This window comes from Martes martes, assembly GCF_963455335.1.
Source record: "Martes martes genome assembly, chromosome: 4".
Lineage (NCBI taxonomy): Eukaryota > Metazoa > Chordata > Mammalia > Carnivora > Mustelidae > Martes > Martes martes.
The window spans coordinates 63,845,054-63,872,681 of record NC_137891.1 but is presented as its reverse complement, the minus strand read 5'-3'; the positions used below and the strand labels follow the sequence as shown (position 1 = coordinate 63,872,681).

The following is a 27,628-nucleotide window of genomic DNA, read 5'->3' as shown; positions in this document are numbered from 1 at the left end:
CTATGGACCTATGTGTTACTTTGGGGGAGTGGGGCAGACATTCAAAGGGTAGGCAGTTTTCGAGTCAGATCTAGGTTTTTCTTTCCATGGGGACACCCCTTCCCCCTTGGGTCTTTTCTGCAGATGCACAGCCTGTTATCTGCTCCAAAGAGGGCTGTAATCTCAGGCTAACAGAATTGTGGGCATTCTCCATTTTTCTTATAGAGTGTGCTAACTTTATTGACAACGCCCTCAGTTGTGAGATATTTACCCTCTGCTGCCCCACCTGAAAGCAGGTTTTCAGGGTCTATCACTATGTCAGGGCCCCTGTGATGGGGCCACTGCAGGAGAGCCACTGTGGAAGCACCATTTTAATAGGGCCACTGTGCAGGGCGAGCTGAGGAGGGTGGGGGCACGAGGAGGCAGGGGGAAGGTGGGAGAAGCTCTTGTGAGAATGCTATAGACTCCCACCTTTCTTACCTGAAATTTCAGCAGTTTTTCATGAATAAACACTTCTCGGTTTTTTTGTTTGACTTTAGTTGATTTCCAGAGCCCTGAAGTTGATATTTTTGACAATTTTGCTGAGGTTACAGTTTTTTTTTTTGTTTTTTTTTAGGAAGAGGATTTATAGGATTTACTGATCCCTTTTCTCTGCCACAGCCAGAAGAGGCTTCTATGCCACTGAAATTTTAGGGCTTTTTAGGAGGTGTTGGAGCTTCATTGTCTTAGTGAATCCGGTCTGTTCTCAGCACAGTTGACTCTTTGATCCCCTTGATCTAGTTTATTGACTGAATTGTGTCAAGCCATGCCGGTAAAGTCCCAAGAGTGCTGGTTTTTAGATGATCCTGCAGCACAGTCTGGTAGGAAACCTGGCTTTTATAATTCCTGTTCTGGTACTAAGTGACCTTTAATTACCTGAATGACTTTAAGAAATTCATTGTATCGCTGGTGTCATTTTCCATCTCCATAAAATGGGGGGTAATAACAGTCACCCTTGGGAAAACAGGTAAGAGTTTACAGATTTGGTGATGCTATTATTTGGGTACTTGGATATGCTGCCACAATTCTCATCATCAGGGAAATCTGTGGGAGCTCATTTAGAAGATATTCTTTCTGGACGCATGGAGATAGAGTTGGCTTTCATAAGCCAGTCTAAAGTGACAACCCACCTCTGCTATTATGAAGACAGTTCATGATCTGTACAGTCCTATTAGACAAGGAAATAACAGTGTGTTAAGCAGTCATGAATTTCTTAGGGTACTTCAACCCAGGGCTAGGGAAAGGGGTGGCTGTGTTTATAAGGGGCGCTAATGTATGTAGGGATGCTACATATCCCTACATGTAGGGATACAGTGAGATGTACATAGTTGTGTTTCATCCGGTTCCTCTGGGGACAACACCATGCGGAGTTGGAAAAAATATATTGATAAACTGATTGCAATGGGGGATGAAGCCCTCAAAGAGCATGCTTGAGTCAGAACACTTCTTTGCTCCCCTGTCTTCTGAAGTGTCTGGGTGAAGTTAAAGTCATGATGTTAGTTTTGCTGACTCGAATACACTTGGCTAAAGCCAAGTTGCTCATGACAGTCGGGGGTGGGGGGCAAATACTGCTACCCCCAGTCTTTTCTTTTTCATCCTTTCCTGCTCAGCTCTTGGTCTCTCTTCTCAATGAATGTAGGACAGTAGGCTCAATTTTTGTAAAATGCTGGTATAAAGGTTGCTAAATTATCAGTATGATATTTGAGGAGCCCTTTTTTCCGTTTATTACATATTTATCGACTACTTTCTTTCTGCCAGCCACTCTGTTAGGCATTGTAGGAAAAGGATTTGGCACAAGTTTCTAAACTTTTTCTGTTTTAAATTGATACTTAAACTATAAAATAAAGACCAGATGCTTCAGAGGATATAGGCTTTTTTTTTTTTTTTTCAATCAGAGTTGATTTTCTCTTCTATTTCATCTTATTCTGATTGCTGCTTTTGAGATTTCTCCATTCATCTTGCCCCTCTGGTGATCGTACCTGACCTCCTTCTTAGAGACAGGCTGGCCATTGTCACTGGTGGGGTATTATAGCTAAAAGTGACTTAGCAATCACTTGGCTAAAACATGACAGTTTTACAGGCAGGAAAACTAGCATTCTGAAATCAACCCAAAGTTACATCACTAGTCAGTGGTGAGGATGTATAGAACCCATTTGCCTCCAGGCCCTGCTCTTTACAACACAGCACATCACCACAATTCAGCTACAACACAACTCCCTTTTTAAGCAGAATTGATCTGTGTATTTTTGTGTCTATTATTTATTTATCCATCAGTCCATTCAGCCACCCATCTGTCCATCCATCCATCCATCCACCTACCCATCATTTATTCCTCCATCTCTATCCTATTTCTTTTTCCTCAGACTTAATTTTAAAGGTATGTATTTAAAACATATTTTGGTTTCTATAACTAACATAATATGAAAATACTTCTCTTTGTCTTCTATAAATATTTTTTGAGATTTCACAGGCTGATCTCAGAGAAAGAAGGTATAAAGACAGGCTTTCACAAGTTTTTAGCAGAAAATTTTATGATAGAAGAAAATTTCATGGCTTCAGCTTTAAGAAATTGTGATTAATTATTTTTATTTCCACTGCAGAACTGCATGCTACTTGGAGGACGGAAGAATACAGATGTTCCCCTAGAAGGATATTTAGTAACACCAATACAAAGAATTTGCAAATACCCTCTCCTTTTGAAGGTATTTTATGTGTTTATTTCACTGTTGTATCTTCCTTGTATCTGCATATTTTGCTGCATATTTTGCTTTAAAAATTTTTTCTTTTAAATAATCTGATTTTCAAAGAAAGGGCAGATCATAGTTACTAGAGAAAATAGCTATTTCATCACATATATATGGATTAGGAAACAAATCTTTTAGGAAAAGAGACTTTTAGTGCTCTTTGTAGAAAACTTATCCGTTTGAGTTTTATTTAGAGTAAATGCATTAGTTTCAAGATAGATCCCATTAAATACCTTATGACAAGTTTATATTGCATATTATCTACAGGGTTTGTTATCTTAAGTAAATCTACTATTGTATTTTTTGACTTCCCCTTACAGTGGTGTCTTCTTGATGCTAATGAACTTAAAGTGAAAGTTACATAATTTCACAGTTTGGTTTTTGAATCAGTATTACCGGGAATGTTGTGGGTCACATGGGACAATAGATGGTAGGATGTAGAACGACCGTGCTAAGCAAATACTGCCTCTGGACGCATTAATGGTTGTAGGCCATTGCCTCATTACAATGACTAAAAGTGTTATTGTGAAAAACATATTTTAATGTGCTCATTATGCTTGTACTGTAAGAATATGTGAATAGATTAGAATGGCAATTCTGGAAATGGTGCTTCTTGGAACTACAATAGCAGTTTGGGTTGGTGGTTGAGCACAGGAGCTCTGAGTTCAGATCCTAAGTATTCTGCTTACTAGCAGTGTGACCGAATACGTAATCTAACTTCTTAAAGCCTTGGGTTTTTATTAATGAAGCAGAAATAATGATGAAATTGTAGCGTATGTCTGCAAGGATGTGTATAACGGATGTGTATGTCTGTGTATGTGTGTATATACGTATATATATACACACATATGGAAAATGTATTACATAAAAATAGTAATTAAACTTTTATGCAAATCATTTAGCACAGTATGTACTCCGTATATGTTAGCTATTATTCATATATATTTGATTCTGATTTATCTTAATAGATTAACTACTGCTTGCTCTCTAAATTTTTAAAATATTTCAATATGTTATGCACATATTAACTGGTGTTCTTATTGATTTACTTTTTGAGAAACAAATGTAAGGAATTTGAACTTAAAATACATTTTTTTAACTACAAATTCCATGAGTTGCATAATTGGGTTTTTGTGTAAAATTTCTTTGAAAACAATTTCTCCTTATTAAAAAACAAGTTAAAATTGCTTGGTTAAGCCACAGAGGGAAGCTAACATGGGGATCTTCAGTTCTGCAGACCTTTCATATGGTCTTCAGTTCAGGAAGATTGGGGCAAACGTGACTCCTGTCTTTCTGAGAGTCCTTTCAGACTCTTGACTTGGTGACTCAGATCACGTCAGCTATTCCTGGACCTGATTTTGGAATCCCAGGCATTTGTTTGTTTTAAGAGTCAGAAGGGATAGTGATATTAAGAGAAGGATATCATGCTAAGTAGTTGTTCTAAATCACTTCTGGATGGGGATGACCACCAGATAGGGTTGGCTGATCTGACCTCTCAAAAGATAGAATAATGGACACGTCCTTGCTTAGGAAGAAATAGATCAACTCAGAGCTCCTTCGAGAAGTGGAAAGATGACATCTTTCCCCTTCTTTGGATGATTATCTTCACAAAGAAACATGAAGAAACTATTTACTTTTGTAGTAGAAATGTTGGTGTTGCTAATTTTGTTGTTGTTGTACCATTGTGCTGATAGTCTCTTTGATTTTGGTTGGTTTTATTTATTCAGAGAAAAACATTAGGGGTTAGGCTGTGTGTTAAACAATCTATTGGTCATATTTGTGGAACTTGAAATTATTGGTGTGGCCAACCAGTACAGTGTTCATAGAAAGTACCTGACAAAAGATTATTACTAGTCATTTTTCTTGCTATTTCACATTGTCTACATTCACGTCTCAACTTCACAGATACGCACTGGGCACAATTCCATAGGACCTCAAATCACAGTCTGCAGACTGACTCGACCACTTCACATAATTTACAAATACTTCTGCACTTTAGAATTTTTAGAGAAGCCAGCATATCTCTTTTATGGATTTGTGATCCAACATAAGTTTTTAAATCTTGTCTTCGGAGTGATGTAATGTATATTCTTCTGGTGCTAGCTCTGCAGAACGGAGTGTGAACATACTGAATGCAGGGTCAAAGTTTATGGCAGAAGTTTCAACAGTAACAGACCTCAAGAGAGTATAACAAATACATAGTTTCCCACTGGATGTTAAGAATTAAGAAAATTATTTTAAAGACTTGCCCCAGGATTTCTGTAATTGTGTTAGTTACGTGATGATGGCAACTGTAGTAAAGAAACAAATGACTAATTAAAAAGCAATGTGGTCACAACTGTCTAGACAGTGGGTGAAGATGTTTAATTTTGTGCTTCTAAATAACAAACAAAACCTTTTAATATATTTAAAAGATTAAAGATCATGCTTGCTCTGATATCCTGAATGGAAAAAACCATAAAATGCCCCCAAAACCCCCCAAATCAAAACAACAACAAAAAAAGCTATTGAGGGGCCTATGGCAATTCATTCATTGCAGAAAGTGAAACCGAGTTATGGGTGAAAATAGCATAAATTGCTCCATTAGTGATGGAGTATCATGGAACTTGTAAGTTATTTATTTTGCTAGAGCATAAGACATTATTTAAAAATTTTGCTTTACTTATGGCATGTTTTTGTAGTTTCTCAAAAGTGTATTAGGAAATAAGGCATTGAAATTATTTTTGAAATTATGGGACATATTTATTTAAAGACTTAGAGTTCCACTAAGACTCTAGGAAGACATACAGAGTTCTATTTCTGTTGGAGCAGAGGTCAACCTTATAAACAAATTACATGATGCAGGTGAGATATTTGACAATTCGAAAGGAGAAATCTAATTTAGTTTTTAAAACAAAATAATTTCGAGGCAAAAAAATTAAAGGAGCTGCAAAATGTGTGCCAGGGCAATGTATATTCATTGATTCAACCTTTCATTTTTGATCTGAATTTTAGTGGAGTTTGTGATGTCCCCTCTGAAAGTGGCTCTCACGATCTCTGCAGTTCTCATTTCCTGGTCATTCTGAACCTGCTGTACCAGAAAGCTGAAGATCAAAGGGCGATTTGTTTTTTTGTGTATAAACAGGAGTTGCTGAAGCGGACTCCAAGGAAACACAGTGACTACGCAGCGGTAATGGAAGCCCTCCAAGCCATGAAAGCTGTCTGTTCCAACATAAACGAGGCCAAGAGGCAGATGGAGAAGTTAGAAGTTTTAGAGGAATGGCAGTCTCACATTGAAGGCTGGGAGGTACATTCACTCTACTCAACAATGGAGCTTAAAATAGTATTGTTATGTCTTATGCTGCGTGTAGAATTGTTGACATTGGATGAAGCCATAAATGGTCATTTTCCCAGATAATGCCAGAGGGCTGGAACAATTTCTGCAAAGTGCTGTCATTATTATTTTTAAATATCTTTAGAGTGGCAAGTTAATTGACTTAACGTCAACCTGAAAGCTTTGTCGTAGAGCCTTCTAATATTGTGTGGGTTATAAGCTTTGGTATTTCAGTATTTGTGCATCTTGATTATCCTTTTCCCTGCCTTCCTTTGGTCAATAAGTACATAGCCTGAAACCTGGGGAGAGTAAGGAAGGGGAGTTATGCCCCGTATGTGTTCTATGGTACTGTTATTTTCAGATTCTAAATTAGGTGTTTGATGATGAATTTCATTTTAAGGTCACTTAATCTCTTAAATTACATTTCATTGCAATTATTTCATCATTTCTAAATGAAGAAACGTCTATGATGTGATTTTTTTTTTAAGATTTTATTTATTTATTTGACAGACAGAGATCACAAGTAGTCAGAGGGGCAGGCAGAGAGAGAGGAGAAAGCAGGCTCTCCTCGGAGCAGAGAGCCCGATGCAGGGGCTCGATCCCAGGACCCTAGGATCATGACCTGAGCCGAAGGCAGAGGCTTTAACCCACTGAGCCACCCAGGCGCTCCTATGATGTGATTTTTAAGGTCCATTCAAGATGAAAAGTCTTATGGATTTATGACTCATTAGAGAAAGATTTTTTTAAATGAGAAAAAAAGCAAACAAAGAGTGATATACAGACTCTGTTATATGTTTTCATCCATGGTAACTTTGAATCCCTATTATTTCATGGGGTTGGAGCCCTATGTTATTTTAGTGCTACATAAAGCATAAACTAAAATTTTGTCTTTAAATTGACTTAATTGAGATGAGATGAGCTTTCAACTGGGATCACTTATTTTTATAAAGTAAAGCAATTAAGACATTTTTTAAAGGTATAGAGAAGATTTAAAATGTTTCCAATGAAATAATGTATCACACAAATTCAAGTGGATTGCTTTTTATCTTTAGGACCTTATAATTGACTGATTTGTTTCTTATCTTCAATATGTTGGTTTCCATTTAGATCTAAAATTATATCCATTCAGATTTGCAAAGAAACCTCAAAGGTTGACCTCCAGGAATTCCGCAGTTTATCCACTCTTCACCATGAAACTTTTCAAATCCAGCTGGGATCGAAGCTTTCTCTTCGTCTATATTCTTTCATTTCAAGTGTCCAGGGTGACCTCGCATTTCAGCATGAATGCTACTTATTTCAGTCAGTTAAAATGGTTGTGTGTTTTACAGTTGATTCATGATGATAATTCCTTTCCTGGGGAGCGGTTGTCCTGCTGGGTTGAGAAAAATGGACTGAAGTTTGCTTTTGTCGTTCTGTTGTCACTCGAGCATTGGAAGAGAAACTGAACTTGCTTTAAATTGCAGGGATTCTCATTGATTTCTGCCAGGCCTTTTCCCAAAACAAAACCTCACAGATTCTTCTCGGTACTTGAGGGGAATGGAATCTGTCATAATTTTGTATCCCCTCATGTATATTCTAAAAATTGTATCTTCTGCAGAATTAAGAGATTCTTTTAAAAGTTGATGTTTCTTGCTCTGCGCATGCCAGTTACCCAAAGGAAGAATGTGTGTGGATCATGTTCTGTTACTTAACAGCCCCTAACAGGGGGTGCCTCAATCTCACCAGCTCTCTGTGTTTACAACAAACAGTTGAAGTGCAAGAGGAAAATGCAGCATCGGGACAGAGGAAACTGGCTGCAGGAAATCAGATATAACTACAGTTCCAGCAGGCACAGAGGAGATCATATGGGTGTCGGGTCCCAAAAAAGGGCAGCAACACAGATTCTGTTTGAGTAGGATTTGAATATAATTGCATAAGACACAGCCAGGCTACTTTGGGGGGTTTTGGGACATTGAGGGAACGCAGCTTGGAGGAAGGCCCAGCTAACTGGTTGGCAACTTTTGATAAGAACATGATTCCTCATCTCAGTCCACCAGCTTGGAGAGAGGGGGAAAGCTCTTATAATACTCACACCTGGTCTGTTCCTGGAAGCTTTGGAGAAACTGCTGATAGGACTCAGATTTGTCCAGGAGAGAGGGGTAGTGTTACAGGATGAATGCAGGCCCTGGGAGGGAAGGAGGATAGTTACAGAGCTTTCTTTGAATTGCAAACAAAGATTACTGCTCATCTTGCAGACGGCTTTGTGTATGTTTAGAGTAGCTCTAGTGGGGTTAGGACATGGCCAAGGGTAGATGTCAGGTGGCATGCTGGTCAAGAAGGGAGAGTTCCTTAAAAAGCCTTTGAGGTGAGAAGTCTTGAGCTAATAAGGTTGGGAAAACAACTCCCTGTCTAGTTCCTTCCCCAAGCTCCTGCAGACCCTTGAGGACCACCTGTGGGATGACACCCTCGCTCCAGTAACTAAAATTTCTTGAATGGGATCTGAATCTGATACACCATGAATTAGCATTATTTTCACCTTAGGTGGATTATTTATTTCAAGTAAGTCACTTAATTATCCAGTCTTATTTTCCCATTAATCAGTTGAAGGCTTTTTATAGTAAAATCTGTCAGGTATCTTGCCTATCTAATATTTTGTGCTATAAATTATTGTTACATTCCTTTATGTTGAATTTAGGTAAACAAGTGATTGAAATCTATGGTCCCGAATTAGATGACATAGAGCTGAAGCCTGATTTTCAAGCAGACTTCATCTCTAGTCCGGACTCTAACCCTTACTTTGGGGATGATGCATCAGACCTCTCCCACGTACTATGTGGGTTATTACAGGAGTCAAACGAAATAAGTGGAAGTGCTACGAATACTGTAAAATCCTATGCAAATGAGTAGTATTTTAAAGCTGTGGTTCAATGGCAGGATTTTACCCTTGAGAAATTCCTATTTGTCTAATACATGCTCCTGACTACTGAAGGTGTTATATCACTTCAGTTAAGGTTAGATAGTTCCAAGTCACAGAAACTAAAAGAAAAATTTAAAAAGATAGGGGGTAGCTCACAGAATCAGTAGAAAAGCTACACTGTCAAGGGTGTCTAGGCAGCCAACGCTGGTAGGTAGGTTCATGAGTGCCCTGACTAAAATGGATAGACTCTAAGAATTTTTCTATCATTCTATTACATCACTCAAGATTCAAGATCAAAATCTAAGATTCCTGTAGTCTTGCCTAGGGGAGGACAGAGGTCCTTGTTGGCCAGTCAGCCACTTTCCTTTTGAGGAAAGGCTGAACTTCCATTGTATGCAATCTTGGTGAGCCCTTAACAGCTTGCTGAGGTATTATAATCCCCATTACACAGATTTAAAAAATGAAGGCCATATGATTTACCCCACGTGCTTACAGCTAATGGATGGCAGAGTTTAATCCTATATTCCTTGTCACCGTGTAATATTGTATCTACTCAGAGAAAAATTTAAGCTAATTCTTTAGATTAAGTTGATTGCTTGCCATTTAGAAGTAAATTAACTATAGAAATTAGGTGTTTGTCATCATTTACATAGTGACTGCCATTACAGAAGATCTGTAGTTTAATTGCTCATATTTGAAGTTCTGCCTTTTATTAGTATAATTTATGATATCTCAGTTTTATGTCTTATCCAACATTCAGAGCATTGCACAGGATATTCTACCAAAGGTAATTGTAGGGCAATGATCAGTGTGCTTGGAAAGGAAGTTCATTAGTTATTTAATCAGAGTCACTGATTCATTTTATAGAACAGGACCAGTCGCCATCTTGGTCTGCTTTTTGGCTGATTGATAGTATTGTAATGGTAACTCTAATCTTTGGAGTCCTAATGAACTCTATTGACAAGGGAGTATCAAAAAGCATTATATCACTTGGTAATTCAGCTTTATATCCGTGATAGCCCTGTTTGGAATAGATCTCTCAAATCTGAAAAAAATCATGTTAAAAGATAAGAGGGAGAATTATTAATATGTGAAGGTGCTGGAAAAAATAAGATCAAAATAGTTACTGCATTTTATGAAATAGAAACAGAATAGAAATTTGACACCTCTTGGCTTCCTACATGGAGAAATATAATGGCACAAAACCATTTTAACATCCATTTCCTGCTTTACATATGATTAAGTTCATGTCTGACAATATGTTGACTTTAAGTCATGTTCTCTTACTTTATGGGTGTGAGTCTAACAGAGGTTGTGATGAGAATTTTTTTTTATCTTTTCTACAAGGTGATTTGGTAGATACACATTTGTCTACTGTCTTGAGACAGAATTGATTTATAGATGGCCCTTGTTACTTAAGGATAGGTGGTTTGGGATGAAGGCCATTGAAAGTCAATCATTGTAAGGGGCGGGTGGGGGGGAAGCTTGATTGGGACTTCATTTCAATAAAATGAACATTTATGTTATTAGTTTTATCTAATATATGACAGAATCTAGGTTAAAACATCAGTTAATAAATTGAATCTCAAAAAGAGTGAACCAAATGCTGAATCTTGCTGGGGGGCATATATTTTATGACATTATATGATAAAATGATGTGATATTCTTCATTTCATGTTTAACTTTTCTGGTAGTTTTAAAAGATTTTTTGAAAGAATATTCAAATGCTTCATTCATTTTCTCGAGACACTCCTTTGATATTGAAACCATTCTCTTATGAGACGCCCACGTAGTTGTCATTCTTGTCAATTGTCTTTTCTTCCACAGTGAGTGGGTGTAGCTCTTGTTAGATCTTCATCTGTCAGTGCTTTGTATATGATTGGGGGAAGTTTCAGAGCCTCCTGTCATCCTTCTTCTTTGCCAAGATGATGCCTTCTCTCTGCAGTCTGTGTTTTTCTGGAATTGACATTCAACATTTAGTTGACAAGATGAATGGGGTAGACTCTGGTGTTAAGCAGGGAGCGCTGACAATGGGGTCAGATAATTAGTGACTAGTTTCCTATTATAGTGATTTTTTGCCTCCTCATAGCTGCAAAGAATCAGTAATGAACCCTTACATAACATATTAAGAGAACTTAACATAAAAAGATTTAACCTTTCAAATAATCCAGATGTGGTTTAGCAATATTATTTTCATTGGGTCTTTTTCAGAGGTGGGGCTTTGTTCTATTGTTGCAGTGTTTCATAAATCATTTTTAATGTTTGAAGACACACTGGAAATTAGAAAAGGAGCCATAAAATAAATACAGACGCTCCAGACTGCCTTTTCTGGGTGTTGTCATTTTCTGAAAGCATACTTTGGCACCTAACTAGTGTCCACCTATGGAAATTCATCATATTCCACATTAAATTAAATTACATTAAATTCTGTAATGGCACTTTGAATTTACTAGTCTTTCATGTATGCTGACTATATAATTCACACCTGATTATACCTCAAATTAATAGAATCAAAATTATTCAGCTTCTTAACAAATTAGATTCTGAATGGTCACCATTTTCTGGCTGGATCTTGACCATGAGACACCCACAGTGGGAAGGGGAGCCATTGGTGAGGAGTGTTGCCAACATGGACTGCCTCTGGGTCCTGGCTTTAGTGACTGAAGTCATGGTTTGCTCCATCCATTTCAGACTGATCTTTTCACCCTATCGGAAGGTGATACTGAAATGGTGTACTTTGTAAGTCTGACAAAGCAAATTCCTAAAGAATGATTGAAACCTGAAACCACATGGAATGAACTATATAGTTAATGATAAACAAATAATCCTACACACACAGCTATCTCTAAGAGTGTTAATTCATGCCAGCTCTCATTTTGTTGATACTCTGTTAGTGCAGTGATCACACTGCATTTATTTCTATGCTATCATATCTGTTTCTTCCACTAGTATTGGGAACAGGGGTCATGTCCCAAGCCTTTGCACCTGCTGGGAGCAAGGTGAAGGAGGAGGGATGACATAGGTTTCCACAGACTGGACTAGAAAGAGAAGCTTTTGGAAGGAGAGGCACTGGATGAGTAGATTCCCACCCATGGTGTAATTATTAATGGATGGTTACTTTTCCCCTTGAACTGCCACTCAGCCTTCCTTTCCTGATTTAATAAAAGTGGTCAGGATTAGAACCATCCATGGAACTTCCTTGCTGGGGCTTTGCTGTGTTTAGTTCTATATATATAATTCATCACAGGTGTGATTTTACATGATAAATGTTGCTTCTTAAAGTGAAATGCATGTTAAAAAGGATAAATCATCTCGATGAAAAAAGTACATCATTTTGGTTATTTTTTAAGGGATTGCTGAGACAGCAAAACTCTGAATCATATGGGTAAACACATTATTTAAAAATATCTGTATTGGCTTGCCTGGGTGGCTCAGTGGTTTAAAGCCTCTGCCTTCGGCTCAGGTCATGGTCTCAGGGTCCTGGGATCGGGCCCCACATCGGGCTCTGCTCCGCAGGGAGCCTGCTTCCCCCTCTCTCTCTGCTTGCCTCTCTGCCAGCTTGTGATCTCTCTCTCTGTGTGACAAATAAATAAGTAAAATCTTTAAAAAAAATCTGTATTGAATATGTACATATGCATATTACATTATGGGTAATAGCTTTAGGATAGTTCTAAATTAATGATTTATACAAGCCCTCTTACTTTTTAAAAATAATTCTTTTATACCTTGCCTCTCAAATGTTGGTTTATGACTCTATGATATATCCCTGTACTGTTAAAATAGCTTATTTTCATGGGCAATATTATTTTCACAGACACATGAAATTCCATCTTTGTAAAAGTACTTCTATAGGTTTGTTCTTTTTTCCCCATAGTGAAATAATCTGCCGCCTTCAACATCTACTTGGTGACCCATGAAAGACTGTACAAAACTGAGCTAACCAAACATCTTTCCCTTTCTTTTATCTTCCTTCCTCCTGTCCTCCTTCCATCTTTCTTTCCTTCTTCCTTCCTTCCTTCCTTCCTTCATTACTCCTTTTTTCCCTCCCTCCCGTTTCTCTCTCTCCCTCTTGTTTCCTAAAACTTTACAGTGAAGCCAACTTCCTAGAGATTTATACCAGGAAAAAAATGTTTAACACATTGTCTGGCATGTTATAGAAATGTTAAAACCCTGACTTTAGTATTCATCTAGAGAAAAGTGTTTATCATACATGATTGTTCAATGATTAAATATGGAATTGCCAAAGAACAGATTTCTAGATTTAAAAATTAGCATCTATTTTCAAAATGAAGATAAAACACTGACTAGGTTATGTAACATTATTTAGGTGTAAGTGAATATTCACCAGTGATGAAATATACCAGAGGTGACCATGTGGTATATTTGCAACCATGGTAACACGATCAATGCCTATCTGCCCTGGGACTAGGAAGCAGTCAGGACTACCTCAGGCGGAGACCTGTGCTCACATCTATCTCCCTGTCAGCAGGGTTGCCATACGATGCCCTTGAGCACCTGGATTCAGGTACTCAAAGCCTCCAAGGCAATTTTACTTAGAGTGTTCCACATGCATCAGCATTTACTGGAATGACCTGGGACCTACCCCAGCTTTACTCAGTTTCAATCTCCGAAGGTAGGACCAGGGAACGTGGGAATTTCAAGAAGCTTATCAGGTGTGTCTCCCAAACTCTAAACTTTGAGCACCATTGCCCTAGAGGCTTTGCTCTCTTCTGATGATCTGCCTGGCTTGTTTTACTGTTTCCACATTTTTTATATTCTACTTCACTTGCCTGACGTTGTCATTTTGATAGACTTTAGTGCTCCTGACTCTTACCTAGTAATCTGATGTTCATAGCCATACTTTATTTCAATTTCTTCTGTGAATTTTGTAGCTTGACTTCTTTATTCCTAACCCCAGAAACTCTCCTGGGATTTCTAGGTAAATGAAAAAAAATTGCACGTAATTTCAAAATATCATAAATTTCATCTACTTTAAAGATAAAGTTGTGAGGTTTTTGTTTTGTTTTCTTTTGTTTTAGCTACAGAGAAAGGTAGATTTATCATGTAAGCAAGGGGGAAATAACCACAACATTATTTAAAAAGAGACGCTTATTAAGTGTCTACTTGTACGTGGGATGGATTTGTAGTGAGAGACATATCATGACTATACAGAAGACTGTATATACACTTGGTCAAATTTTTAATATTTCTAACGTTGTACATCTCTGTGGTTAAAAGATTCTTAATGATTTCTAGTTGCCATTGTCCTAGTAATAATGCACAGATTCAGTCATGGTAAGTCAAGAGCACTATGGTTCTTCTTTACCATTTACAGCTTATACACATGGTATAAAGAGAAATGCTATAGGCCATTCATTTAGAAGGAGTTTTTAGACAAATGTGTATGTTCAACACAGATTCCTTTAAGTGCGTAAGCAATCCTCTGGGAATTATTTAATGGAGATTTCATGTGATAATAGTAGATTACTATTATCTATTACTATTACTATTCTACTCTGGTAGAAGATGGTAAAGGTACCTACTGTACTGATTCTTAAAGCTTGCTGTTAAATATTAAAGACATATCATTACAGTGATAGAAATGTCTCAGTAGGATTTAGTAAAATATAATATGAGTGATGTTATGTTTATATTGTGAGATATACTTTAAAACATAACAGGATTGTTGGGCTTGATGTCATTACCCCACAAAGTTTCATTAATAGATTATTAAACAGATGTTTTGGGCTGTTTTTGAGAAGAAGTGTTTTACCTCACAGAGGTCAATTAATATTATTCTGATTTTTGATCAGGAGCTAGGATCTAATGGGAACTTATGGTAATGACTTAAACATAATGTAGTTTTAAAGAGTTTTAAAAGATGTTATTTATTTGAAAAAGAGAGAGAGCACAAGTGGAGGGGCAGGGAGAGGGAGAGGCAGGCTCCCTGCTGGGCAGGGAGCCTAACACAGGGCTCCATTCGAGGACCTTGGGATCATGACCTGAGCTGAAAACAGTCAGTTAACCAACTAAGCCACCCAGGTGCCCCCAAACATAATGTATTTGTATATTAGTAAGGGGTTTGAGAGTTTGCTATGATACCAATCTAGATTAAATCAAAAGTCGAACTATTTAAGCATACAATAGAGGAAAATGATCTAAAGGCATTGTTGACTAATGGAGCACTTTGAATTAGTTGTAAGATGGGATTGCCATAAATGTGTTAATACAATCTTATAGAATCAAGATATATATTGTAGGGGTCTGGAGAAATACTGATATCACTACATGATTTATTCACCAGCTTGCATCTGAGTGGTAGTGTTCACTTCTAGAGATGTTCCATATTAAGGGAGACCCTCACAAACTGGAGAAGGTTCAGAAGAGATCTTCATGGATCTTGCAGATCTTCCCATAGTTTGGCTATTGTGGACATTACTGCCATAAACATTTGGGTGCATGTACCCCCTCAGATCTACATTTGTATTGTTAGGGTAAATACCCAATAGTGAGAGTGCTGGGTCGTAGGGTAGCTCTATTTTAAAAGTTTTGAGGAACCTCTATACTGTTCTCCAGAGTGGCTGCACCAGCTTGCATTCTCACCAACAGCGTAGGAAGGTTCCCCTTTCTCCTCATCCTTTCCAACATCTATTGTTTCCTGACTTGTTAATTTTAGCCATTCTCATTGGTATTGGGTGGTATTTTACTGTGATTTTGATTTGTATGTCCCTGATGCTGAGTGATGTTGAACACTTTTTCATGTGTCTGATGGCCATCTGGATGTCTTCTTTGCAGAAATGTCTGTTCATGTCTTCTGCCCATTTCTTGATTGGATTATTTGTTCTTTGGGTGTTGAGTTTGATAAGTTCTTTATAGATTTTGGGTACTAGTCCTTTATCAGATGTGTCATATGCAGATATCTTCTCCCATTCTGTCAGTTGTCTTCTGGTTTTGTTGACTGTTTCCTTTGCTGTGCAAAAGCTTTTGATCTTGATGAAATCCCAATAGTTCATTTTTGCCATTGCTTGCCTTGCCTTTGGTGATGTTTCTAGGAAGAAGTTGCTGTGGCTGAGGTTGAAGAGGTTTTGCTGCCTGTGTTCTTCTCAACGATTTTGATGGATTTCTGTCTCACATTGAGGTATTCCATCCATTTTGAGTCTGTTTTTTTGTGTGGTGTAAGGAAATGGTCCAGTTTCATTCCTCTGCATGTGGCTGTCCAATTTTCTCAACACCATTTGTTGAAGAGACTGTCTTTTTTCCATTGGACATTCTTTCCTGCCTTGTCAAAGATTAGTTGACCATAGAGTTGAGAGTCCATTTCTGGGCTCTCTGTTCTGTTCCATTAACCTATGTGTCTGTTTTTGTGCCAGTGCCATACTGTCCTGATGATTATAGCTTTGTAATAGAGCTTGAGGTCCAGAATTGTGATTCTGCCAACTTTGGTTTTCTTTTCAACATTTCCTCTGGCTATTTGGGGTCTTTTCTGGTTCCATATAAATTTTAGGATTATTTCTCCCATTTCTTTAGAAAAAAATGATGGTATTTTGATAGAGATTGCATTAAATGTGTAGATTGCTTTAGGTAGCATAGACATATTCACAAAATTTGTTTTTCCAGTCCAGGAGCATGGAACACGTTTCCATTTCTTTGTGTCTTCCTCAATTTCTTTCATGAATACATTATAGTTTTCTGAGTACAGATTCTTTGCCTTTTTGGTTAGGTTCATTCCTAGGTATCTTATGGTTTTGGGTGCAATTGTAAATGGGATTGACTCTTTAATTTCTCTTTCTTCTGTCCTGTTATTGGTGTATAGAAATGCAACTGATTTCTGTGCACTGATTTTATATCCTGACACTTTACTGAATTCCTGTATGAGTTCTAGCAGTTTTGGAGTGGAGTCTTATGGGTTTTCCACGTAAAGTATCATATCTGCATAGAGTGAGAGTTTGACTTCTTTGCGATTAGGCTGCCTTTAATTTCTTTTCCTAGTCTGATTATTGAGGTTAGTCCTTCTGGTATTATGTTTAATAGCAGTGGTGATAGTGGACATCCCTGCTGTGTTCTTGACCTTAGGGAAACATTTCTCGGTTTTTCCGTGAGAACGGTTATTGAGAATGGATATTTGCTGTGAAATTTTCATAGATGACTTTGATGATATTGAGGTATCTACCCTCTATCCCTACACTGTGAAGAGTTTTGATCAAGAAAGGATGCTGTACTTTGTCAAATGCTTTTTCAGCATCTATTAAGAGTATCATATGGTTTATGTTCTTTCTTTTATTAATGTATCACATTGATTGATTTGCAGATGTTGAACCAACCTTGCAGCTGAAGAATAAATCCCACTTGGTCGTGGTGAATAATCCTTTTAATGTACTGTTGGATCCTATGGCTAGTATTTTGGTGAGATTTTTTGCATCCATGTTCATCAATGATATTGGTCTGTAATTCTTTTAGATGGGGTCTCTGTCTGGTTTTGGGATCAAGGTAATGCTGGTCTCATAAAATGAGTTTGGAAGTTTTCCTTCCATTTCTATTTTTGGAACAGTTTCAGGAGAATAGGTGTTAATTCTTCCTTAAATCCTTAGAAGACATCTGGCCCTGGGCTCTTGATTGTTGGGAGTTTTTTTTGTTTTTTTGTTTTTTTGTTTTTTTTTAAATGACTGCTTCAATCTCCTTACTGGTTATGGGTCTGTTCAGGTTTTCTGTTTCTTCCTGGTTTAGTTGTGGTAGTTTATATGTCTCTAGGAATGTATCCATTTCTTCCAGATTGTCAAATTTGCTGGTGTATAGTTGCTCATATTATGTTCTTATAATTGTTTGTATTTCTTTGGTGTTGGTTGTGATCTCTCCTCTTTCATTCATGTTTTTATTTACTTGGGTCCTTTCTCTTTTCTTTTTGATAAGTCTGGCCAGGAGTTTATCAATCTTATTAGTTCTTTCAAAGAACCAGCTCCTAGTTTCGTTCATTTGTTCTACTGTTTTTTTGGTTTCCATTTCATTATTTCTGCTCTGATCTTTATGATTTCTCTTCTCCTGCTGGGTTTAGGCTTTCTTTCTTGTTCTTTCTCCAGCTCCTTTAGGTGTAGGGTTAGGTTGTGTCCTTGAGACCTTTCTTGTTTCTTGAGAAGAGTTGTCTTGCTATATACTTTCCTATCAGGACTCCCTTTGCTGTTTCCCAAAGATTTTGAACAGTTGTGTTTTCATTTTCATTTGTTTCCATTAATTTTTTTAATTCTTTAATTTCCTGGTTGACCCATTCATTATCAGTATACTCTTTAGCCTTTAAGTATTTGAGTTTTTTCCAACTTCCTCTTGTGGTTGAGTTCTGGTTTCAAAGCATTGTGGCCTGAAAATATGTGGGGAATGATCCCAATCTTTTGGTACCAGTTGAGACGTGATTTGTGACCCAGGATGTGATCTATTCTGGAGAATGTTCCATGTGCACTAGAGAAGTATGTGTAATCTGTTATTCTGGGATGGAATGTTCTACATATATCTGTGATGTCCTTCTGGTCCAATTTGTCATTTAAAGCCTTCATTTCCTTGTTGATCTTTTCCATAGATGATCTGTCCATTTCAGTGAGAGGGTTGTTAACGTCCCCTACTATTATTGTATTATTATCAATGTGTTTCTTTGATTTTGTTATTAATTGGTTTATATAATTGGCTGTTCCCATGTTAGGGGCATAGATATTTAAAATATTTAGATCTTCTTGTTGGACAGAGCTTGTAAGTATGATATAGTGTCCTTCCTCATCTCTTATTATAGTCTTTGGCTTAAAATCTAATTTTTCTGATGTAGGGATTGCTATGTCAGCTTTCTTTTGATGTCCATTAGTGTGGTAACTTGTTTTCCAGCCCCTGAATTTAAATCTGGAGGTGTCTTTAGGTCTCAAATGAGTTTCTTGCAGACAACATATTGATGAGTCTTTTCTTTCTTCTTCTTCTTTTTTTTAAAATCCATTCTGATACCCTGTGTCTTTTGACTGGGGCATTTAGCCTACTTACATTCAGAGTAATTGAAAGCTATGCATTTAGTGCCCTTGTGTTGCCTGTAAGGTGACTGTTTTCTGTATATTGTCTCTGTTCCTTTCTGATCTGTTAGTTTTAGGCTCTGTCTTTGATTAGAGGACCCCTTTCAATATTTCCTGTAGGGCTGGTTTGGTGTTTGCAAATTCTTTTAGTCTTTGTTTGTCCTAGAAGCTTTTTATCTCTCCTTCTATTTTCAATGAAAGCCTAGCTGGATATAGTATTCTTGGTTGCATATTTTTCTCATTATAGTACTCTGATTATATCATGCCAGTTCTTTTGGCCTGCCTAATCTCTGTAGATAGGTCTGCTTCCAATCTAATATTTTCACTGTTGTAGTTTACAGACCTCTTGTCCCGGGCTGCTTTCAGGATTTACTCTTTGTCACTGGGAATTGTAAGTTTTACTATTAAATGACAGGGTGTGGATCTATTTTTATTGATTTTTTTGTTTTTATTTATTTATTTTTATTTTTTTAAAAACATATATTTTTATCCCCGGGGTACAGGTCTGTGATTCGCCAGGTTTACACACTTCATTGCACTCACCATAGCACATACCCTCCCCAATGTCCATAGTCCCACCCCCCTCTCTCGCCCCCCCCCCCATTTTTATTGGAGGTCCAGGCGGTCTTTGCCTCCTGGATTTTGGTGCTTGTTCCCTTTGCCAAATTAGGGAAATTCTCTGCTATAATTTGTTCCAAAATACCTTCTGCCTCTCTCTTTCTTTTTTCTTCTGGGATCTTAATTATCCTAATATTATTTCGTCGTATGGTATCATTTATCTCTCAAATTCTGCCCTCGTGGTTTAGTAGTTGTTTGTCTTTTTCTCAGCTTCTTTATTCTCCATCATTTGGTCTTCTATATCACTAATTCTCTCTTCTGCCTCATTTATCCTAGAAGTAAGAGCCTCCATTTTTTTTTTATTACACCTCATTAATACCTTTTTCGATTTCAACTTAGTTAGATTTTTGTTCTTGTATTCCTCCAGAAAGGGATTTTATTTCTCCAGAAAGGGATTCTCTACGGTCTTCCATGCTTTTTTCAAGCCAAGCTAGCACCTTGATAATCATCATTCTGAACTGTATTTCTCAGATATTACTAATGTTTGAATTGATTAGGTCCCTAGGCACTGGTACTGCATCTTGTTCTTTCTTTCTTTCTTTCTTTTTTTTTTTTTTTTTTGTGGTGAGTTTTTCCACCTTGTCATTTTATCCAGATAAAAAAGATGAATGAGAGAACAAAATACTACAAGGGTGGCAATGATCCCAGAAAATTATTTACTAACCAAGTCAGAAGAGATCCAAAACTGGGAGGAAAACAAAGGAAGAAAAAAGGAAAAAAGAAAAAAAATATATATATATATATATTAGACTGGTGAACAGAACAGATAAAATACGGGTGAACTTGATGAAGGGATGGAATATGACTGTAAAGATGAAAATTAAAAAAGATTCTAAAAAAGGAATTGATAAGATAAGAAGTTCTTTGAAAAAGGAGAGAAAAAAAGAGGAAAGAATGTGATCAGGCTGGAAAGTAGAACAAAGACATGTGCTAGAATTAGGGTATATTTTGACCTATTAGAGGAATCTGTTTCCCAAAATTTTAAAGAAAAAATACTTTATGTATACAAAAAATAAATACAATGAAGGGATAGAATATGAGTATAACAATGAAAATTTAAAAAGATTTTTAAAAAGGTATTGATAAGATAAAATAGTTAAAAATGTTAATATAAGATGGAGAAATTTTTAAAAATAGAATAAGAAATGATAAAATTTTAAAAATTTACTTTCAAAGACTAAAGAATCATGGGAAAAAAGTCTTGAATTCTATGTGTTGCTTTCCCCTAGCTCTGGAGTTCTGCAGTTCTCATTGACTAGTGAACTTGTTCTTGGCTAGATGTTCTTGCTAATCTACTAGGGGAGGGGCCTGTTGCAATGGTTCTCATATGTCTTTGCCTGAGGTGGAATTGCACCACCATTGCCAGGGGCCAGGCTAAGTCATCTGCTCGTGTTTGCTTTCAGGAGCGTTTGTTCCCTGAACACTTTCTGTATAGCTTTGGAGGACTAGAATGAAGATGGTGGCCTCTCAATCTCTGGCCCTGGAGGAGTTGAGAGCTTGGGGGCCCCACTGCTCAGTGCACCCTCAGAGAAAAGCTGTTAATCTCTCTGTCTCCCTGGTCTCCCGCTGCACTCCAAGCTCACCCATCCTGTGACTGAGTTTTTCTATCTCTGGAGAATGGCCCCATTTGGAGTCTCCAACCCCAGCTGATTTCCGCTCTGTGCTCCTGCACAGCTCCTCTTGGAGGAGAAAGTGGGGGTTCTGCCCCGATCTGCCCCTTGTGGGGTTCCTGCTGGGAGAGTAGTGGCCTGACTATGCCTCGAATCATGGTTCAAGGTAACCCTGAGTTTAGTTCTCCCTCCTTGGCTCTGTCTCTGCAGCCAGCTTCCCTGCTCTGTACTTGCGAGCTTTGCCACACTCAGACACTCCTGGTTTTTTTTTGGCCCCATGGGTCCTGAGACCATACTATCCCCATGAGTGATCTCCCCCCCCACAAGCCTAGCCTCTAACAGTGACATCCCTCAGTGGAGTAGATATCTAAAAGTTCCTTTTTTCTGTTCCACTGGCCTCTCTCTCTTGCTGGGCACTGACCCTTCCCCCACAGTCTGTCTTCCCGTATGTCACCTTGGATTCACTTCTCTGCACGTGAAAGTGGTCTATTGTCTCTTCTTAGAATTGCTGGTCTTCTTCTCTTTGATCTCCTGTTGAGTTTGTAGGTATTCAGAATGGTTTGATAACTATCTAGCTGAACTCCTGGGACCTGATGATATTTAAGTCTTTTGCTCCTCCCCCATCTTGCTCCTCCCTTGCAGCTACCATTTAATTAGATAACAACTTAGCTTCTTTGTTTTACTTTTTTGGGCTACCATGAGAAATAATCTAAGGTGAGGTATTTTGTACGTTTTGTAAAATTGTTATCAATAAAACCACTTTCATAACATGGTATAGGTCCTTGTGCAAGAATCAATGTGATGTTTCCTTATTTCCATTTTTAATAGTATTCTATTATAATTTTTTTTTTTGAGGTAGGGATAGTACTTAAGAAATCATTGCCACTGAAATTGGGATTTATATTCGAATTTGATGACAGTTTTTAGTTAATTATCACATGAGGAAGGATATGGCATTGTATAAATTTTTGATAGATCTCTAGTTATATGTCCACCTTTATGATGAAAGACAAAAAAAAGGGAAATGTCTTAAATCTAAAATATTTTGTAATGGATGGTCACCAGAGGGGAGGTGAGTCAGGGGAAGGGTGAAAGAAGTGAGGGGGATTAAGAATACACTTCTCGGGAACCTGGGTGGCTCAGTGGGTTAAAGCCTCGGCTTTCAGCTCAGGTCATGATTCCAGGGTCCTGGGATTGAGTCCTGCATCGGGCTCTCTGCTCAGCAGGGAGCCTGCTTCCTCCTCTCCCTCTGCCTGCCTGTCTACTTGTGATCTCTGTCAAATAAATAAATAAAATCTTAAAAAAAAAAAAAAAAGAATATACTTCTCATGATGAGCACAGAATAAGGTATGGACTTGCTGAGTCACTATATTATACACCGGACACTAGTATAACGCTGTATGTTAACTCTCCTGGAATTAAAATTAATTTTTTTAAAAATTTAAGTTAAATATAAAAACAAAAAATAAAATATGTGTGTAGGGATGCCTGGCTGTCTCACTCAGTTAAGCACCTGCCTTTGGCTCAGGTCATGATCCCGGGGTCCTGGGATTGAGCCTGCTTCTCCCTCTGCCTGTTGCTCCCCCTGTTTGTGCTCTCTCTATCTCTCTCTCTCTGACAAATAAATAAATAAAATCTTTAAAATAATAAAGTTAGTAAAAAATAAAAAAATAAATAAAATGTGTTTGTAATGCAGATACTCAGCACAATCACATTCTCCTAACTTCCCATTTGGGAAGTTTCTTACTGACATGTATGAGTTATCACTGTAATTTAAATTTTTATGATCAGAGAAATTTTATCAGTGATTACTGTGGAAATATGAAATTTACAATTCGTGGTCTGATTTTTAAATATCAAAAACAAAAATAAAAGCATTGAGTTGAAAAAGAAGCAGAAATTTATCCCTAGATTTAAAGAGACCAGACGTGTTGAAAACAGCATGCTTATCAGCTATTTACTGAAAACTTTTTTGTTGTTGTTGTTTTTTGTTTTGTCTAACTCAGTGCATTAGTTGTGATAGTTTAGATTGTAGAAACAAATACACTGCCACTTTTGTAATGGCTCAAAGGAGAGACTTTTGATCAGCTCACACAACAATCCATTGCTTGTGCTCTGCTTCATTGGGCAGCTTTCCTCTGTTCATGCTTCAGGCTCTTTCCATCTGTGGCTCCTCTCAGTGGTTAGTTCTTGTGTTAAGACTTTTTTCACTAGTCATCTGACCTTAGCTTGCACTCAGTGAAGGCTTATTTAAGGAACGAGTGTGCCTGTGCTAACTTTTAACTTGGGTTAAAGCTCTATGGAAGGTTGCTCTCTTTAAATAGTTTTTTTTTTTTTTTTCTTTAATTTCTTCTTTTTTCTTCTTTCCATCCAAGGAGTGGATAAATGAGACCCCTTAAAAATTTAGAGAATTTCATGTATATCCATGGAGCTCTTTTTCCATACCAGGGAAAGAGAGGAGGGGGAGAGTAGTGTTAGAGACATGAATTTTATGCATCAGTTTGAAATCATCTCCTTGTAAAAGAGCAAAGGTAACATGTATCATCCATGCTTATATATGCCTACATGTGTAGGAAAGCTAAAGGAGACTCAGAGTCTCCTAACCACAGTTGTATCTGCTGAGACTGATGAGGAGGAGTCTGGGAGGAAAAGAGATCTCCATCCAGTGTATAAATATTTATGGTGTTTCAACTTTTATCCTGTGCATATATTGTATCTTGTATCTTGAAATAAAAACACACTTTTAATGAGAAAAAGAATTACACACAAAACTTTCTGTTAAGTAATCAAACATTGTCTCTCTCTCTCTCTCTCTCTCTCTCTTTTATTTTAACTTAGGGATCCAATATCACTGACACCTGCACTGAGATGCTAATGTGTGGCGTCTTGCTGAAAATTTCTTCTGGAAATATTCAAGAACGGGTGTTTTTTCTTTTTGATAATCTTCTGGTGTATTGCAAAAGGAAACACAGGTAAGGTGATAAACAGGTACTACTTCAGAAATAACTTATTAACCTTGGAAACTATTTTTTAAGAAAAAAGAAATTATCAATCTCACAGTTTCAACCTTTTCCTCTGTGCTCCTGGGAACTCAGGATCTCCTCAGTAAAATTCACATACTCTTAGCCTGTTTTCTGATTCTTCTCATTACCTTCTTGTAAAACCTGACTGAAATGTGACTATCATTCAATAACACTACCTTCCCAGGAAGCTTTTGGAGGAAAACAATTTTTTCTGTTGCTAACCCACATGCCTCAGGCTCTGTAGGAAAGGTGAATATGTCTTCCGTGTTTCCCAGTACTGTTTCCCAGTCATTTCCCCCCCTTCCTTGGAAATATTTTTCTTGACTGCCCCATCTAGTATAGCCTCCTGGCAATTTTATATCGATATCTAGAAAATTCTTGCTATTATTTTCTTCATTGTTTATTTATTTGTTGCCACCTTTGCTGGATTAGACTGTAAAGTCCGTGAGAATACTGGTCTTGCTACTTATTCTGTGCTATTTCCCCAGAGACTGGACCTGCCATGTAATACACACTCAAGAGGTATTTGTTGAATACGTGAATAAATGAATGAATAAGTGAATGAATGAAACCCAAGCAAGTTCCTGGTATAGCTTAGTTATCATTAGTTTAAGTAACTTAATGTAGCAGTGTTACTGATGTATGTTATTTGTTTTAAAGTAGGGATATAATTTTTTCTTCAGGAGGTACTTAATTTATAGGATGTTTCCTTGAACTCCTGGTGAAATGTTTTACAGATTGTTTAAGCAAAATAATAAAGCTGAACTTAATTGGGAAATTTCCTGAGCCTTTATATACTTCTTCCTAACCATATCTAGGATACATTATTTTCAGTGAAAAGGTACTAAAAGGCTTCCTGAAATTTAAAGGTGTATCAGATGGGTTGAGGATGCAGGGTTTGCATGAGTGTTTATTCTAGGTTCAGAAATGAGGACAATGTAACCAAAGATTTTTGGTAACATGAGAATGAGAAACTCAAAAACTGACTGATTTCTGAGGCAAGATTAAGGGAACGTCATTCTTCATCTCTTGAAATGGGATTTCCTAAGTCAATGAACAAGATGCCAAGAGCAAGTTCTCTGACTTGGCAGCTATGTTGATGACATGGGAGTTCTGCCTCTTGGATTCTAGTATCAGAATGCCCTAGCAGGTGACATTCGTGCAAAAATACAGTGATGCTGAGAAAGCATAGAACTACCCATATGTCTTGCTGAAAGGGAACAGGTTGGGGTTAAAGTCAAAAGATAGTTATGGGGTGCCTGGGTGGTGCAGTTGGGTAAGTGTCTAACTCTTGGATTCGACTCAGGTTATGATCTCAGGTTTGTGAGATTGAGCCCCGTATCAGGCTCTGCACTCAAATTGGTGTCGGCTTGAGTTTCTCTCTCTCTCTCGCTCTGCCCTTTCCCAATCTCGTACATGCTCTCTCTCTTTAAATAAAGAAATAATAAATCTTTCAAAAAAAGATAGTTGTTGTTAATCCCTGCCTTAATGAGCTTTTTTTAAAAAAAAAAAGATGTTTTACCACATATGAAAATGAATCGTCTATTTTTTTTTTTTACTATGCTCTTCTAAATTCTTTGTGTTTTGCAGCAAGATTGTGATTCATAGAAATAGGTTTTAGGAAGATGTAGAAAAGGCTGTTAATTTTACTTGTATATAACTAATTAAAAAATTATAATGTGCTTCACGTTGTTTAGGTACAATTGTTTTTCCAGCTTTATTGAGGACTAGTTGACAAATAACATTGTAATATATTTTAATTGTAAAACATGATGATTTGATATACATCATGAAAGGATTTTGCCCATGAAGTCAATTAACACTTCCATCTAGGTGCAGTTATTAAAGGCATCCATTTGAGAAAGAGATCTTTTTTTAAAATTACAGCTGATCTCATACGTATTTGTATACATGCCTGCCTTCAAGTGCAAAGCTTTTTCAAAATTAGCCATGTACAATGATGATATCATTTATGGTCTTATGACTTTCCTTGTTAAATTGGTAAACAACAGAAAAGATTTTGTAAAATTAAAATCCTGAAGGGTTTTTTTTTTTTTTTTTTAAAGACTTATTTATTTATTTTGAGAGAGAGGGAGAAAGAGAGTGAGCAGCAGGAGGGGCAAAGGGAGAGGGAGAGTAGCAGACACTCCCTGTTGAAGTGCAGAGCCTGACATGGGGCTTAGTCCCAGGACCCTGAGATCATGACCTGAGCCAACATCAAGAGTTGGATGCTTAACTGACTGAACCATCCAGGTGCCCCTAAAATCCTAGTTTTTGAGCAAATATCCTTAATGGGTATATAATGTGGACAAAATACATAGTGATTAGAAATGGAAATACTGTATAAAAATGATTGTCTATTCCCTTCCTGAATTGAAGTAGTAAGAATATACCATCTAGTCCCTTCATTTTAGGATACTTCATCCCCTTAACCAAGTACTATTGAAGCTCTAAAGATTGTTTAGTGAGTATGAGTAAACTGAACCTTTTCCAAATTTCCACAGTATTTTAAATGCAAAACCTGGGGATTTGATGAATTGAATTCTAGAGTTACATTCACAAAAGTCAAGAGTGCTGATTAGGAATCTCAGCTCTGGAATTTACTAATGCTATTAATCTCAGGAGAAACTAGTATTTAACAAAATAATATGTTGTATAATAGTTAATACATAAAGCATGATATGGCTTAGTTTGGCTTGTTAATGAGCTCTTTAAGTATTATAATGTATTTCGTTTTTTGCAATTTATATTTTGTATACAATATAGTTTGTAGATTATTTATCCATATGTATGGGAATAGTTTATTCATTTAACTGTTGCATAATATTCCATTGTTTGAATATTCTCACAATTAATTTGATAACAACTAATTATTCACTCTCCTATCAGTGGACTTTAGGTTTTTGTTTATTTGTTTGTTTTAATTTTTCTGCCATTATGAACATTCCTGCAACATGTATCTGATGGCCACTAAAACAATTAATTAGGAGGGAAATCAGAAAATTGGGATATCAAATATTCTACATTAAAACATAGAGCAAAATTATTTTCAAAGCAGAAGCTTTTCAGTCAGTATACTTTAATAGAACCATCTTCTGAAGGGACCGAAGATCTCTCTTTTTAAGCCAAGTGTTAACAATATTGATCAGACACTTAGTGGAATTTCATATTGAGTGTTATTATCTACAAGTCAAGAGAAATTTAAAAGCCTATACAGAACTCACAAGATCACAAAGTAAATTAATGCTTTGGAAAATAGGACCCAGTGATAGATTCCACACTATGATTCTTTGCCTGTGAATAAAACTGTTACCATGATTCTTTGCCTGTGAATAAAACTGTTATCTTTGCCTGTGAATAAAACTTTTA

At 37.1% G+C, this 27,628-nt stretch overlaps 1 protein-coding gene across 1 annotated transcript in view; it reads left to right on the top strand.

Annotated features, from left to right (window-relative positions):
- Positions 1-27,628, top strand: part of LOC308341017 (phosphatidylinositol 3,4,5-trisphosphate-dependent Rac exchanger 2 protein) — a gene marked incomplete at its 5' end in the record, with an annotated part of 290,021 nt that overhangs the window by 73,503 nt on the left and 188,890 nt on the right. The window contains 3 exons of the mRNA XM_080800603.1: positions 2,619-2,720; positions 5,887-6,048; positions 24,075-24,208. Of these exons, the coding sequence (XP_080656729.1) occupies positions 2,619-2,720; positions 5,887-6,048; positions 24,075-24,208 (398 nt within the window). The remainder of the gene's footprint in view (positions 1-2,618; positions 2,721-5,886; positions 6,049-24,074; positions 24,209-27,628) is intronic.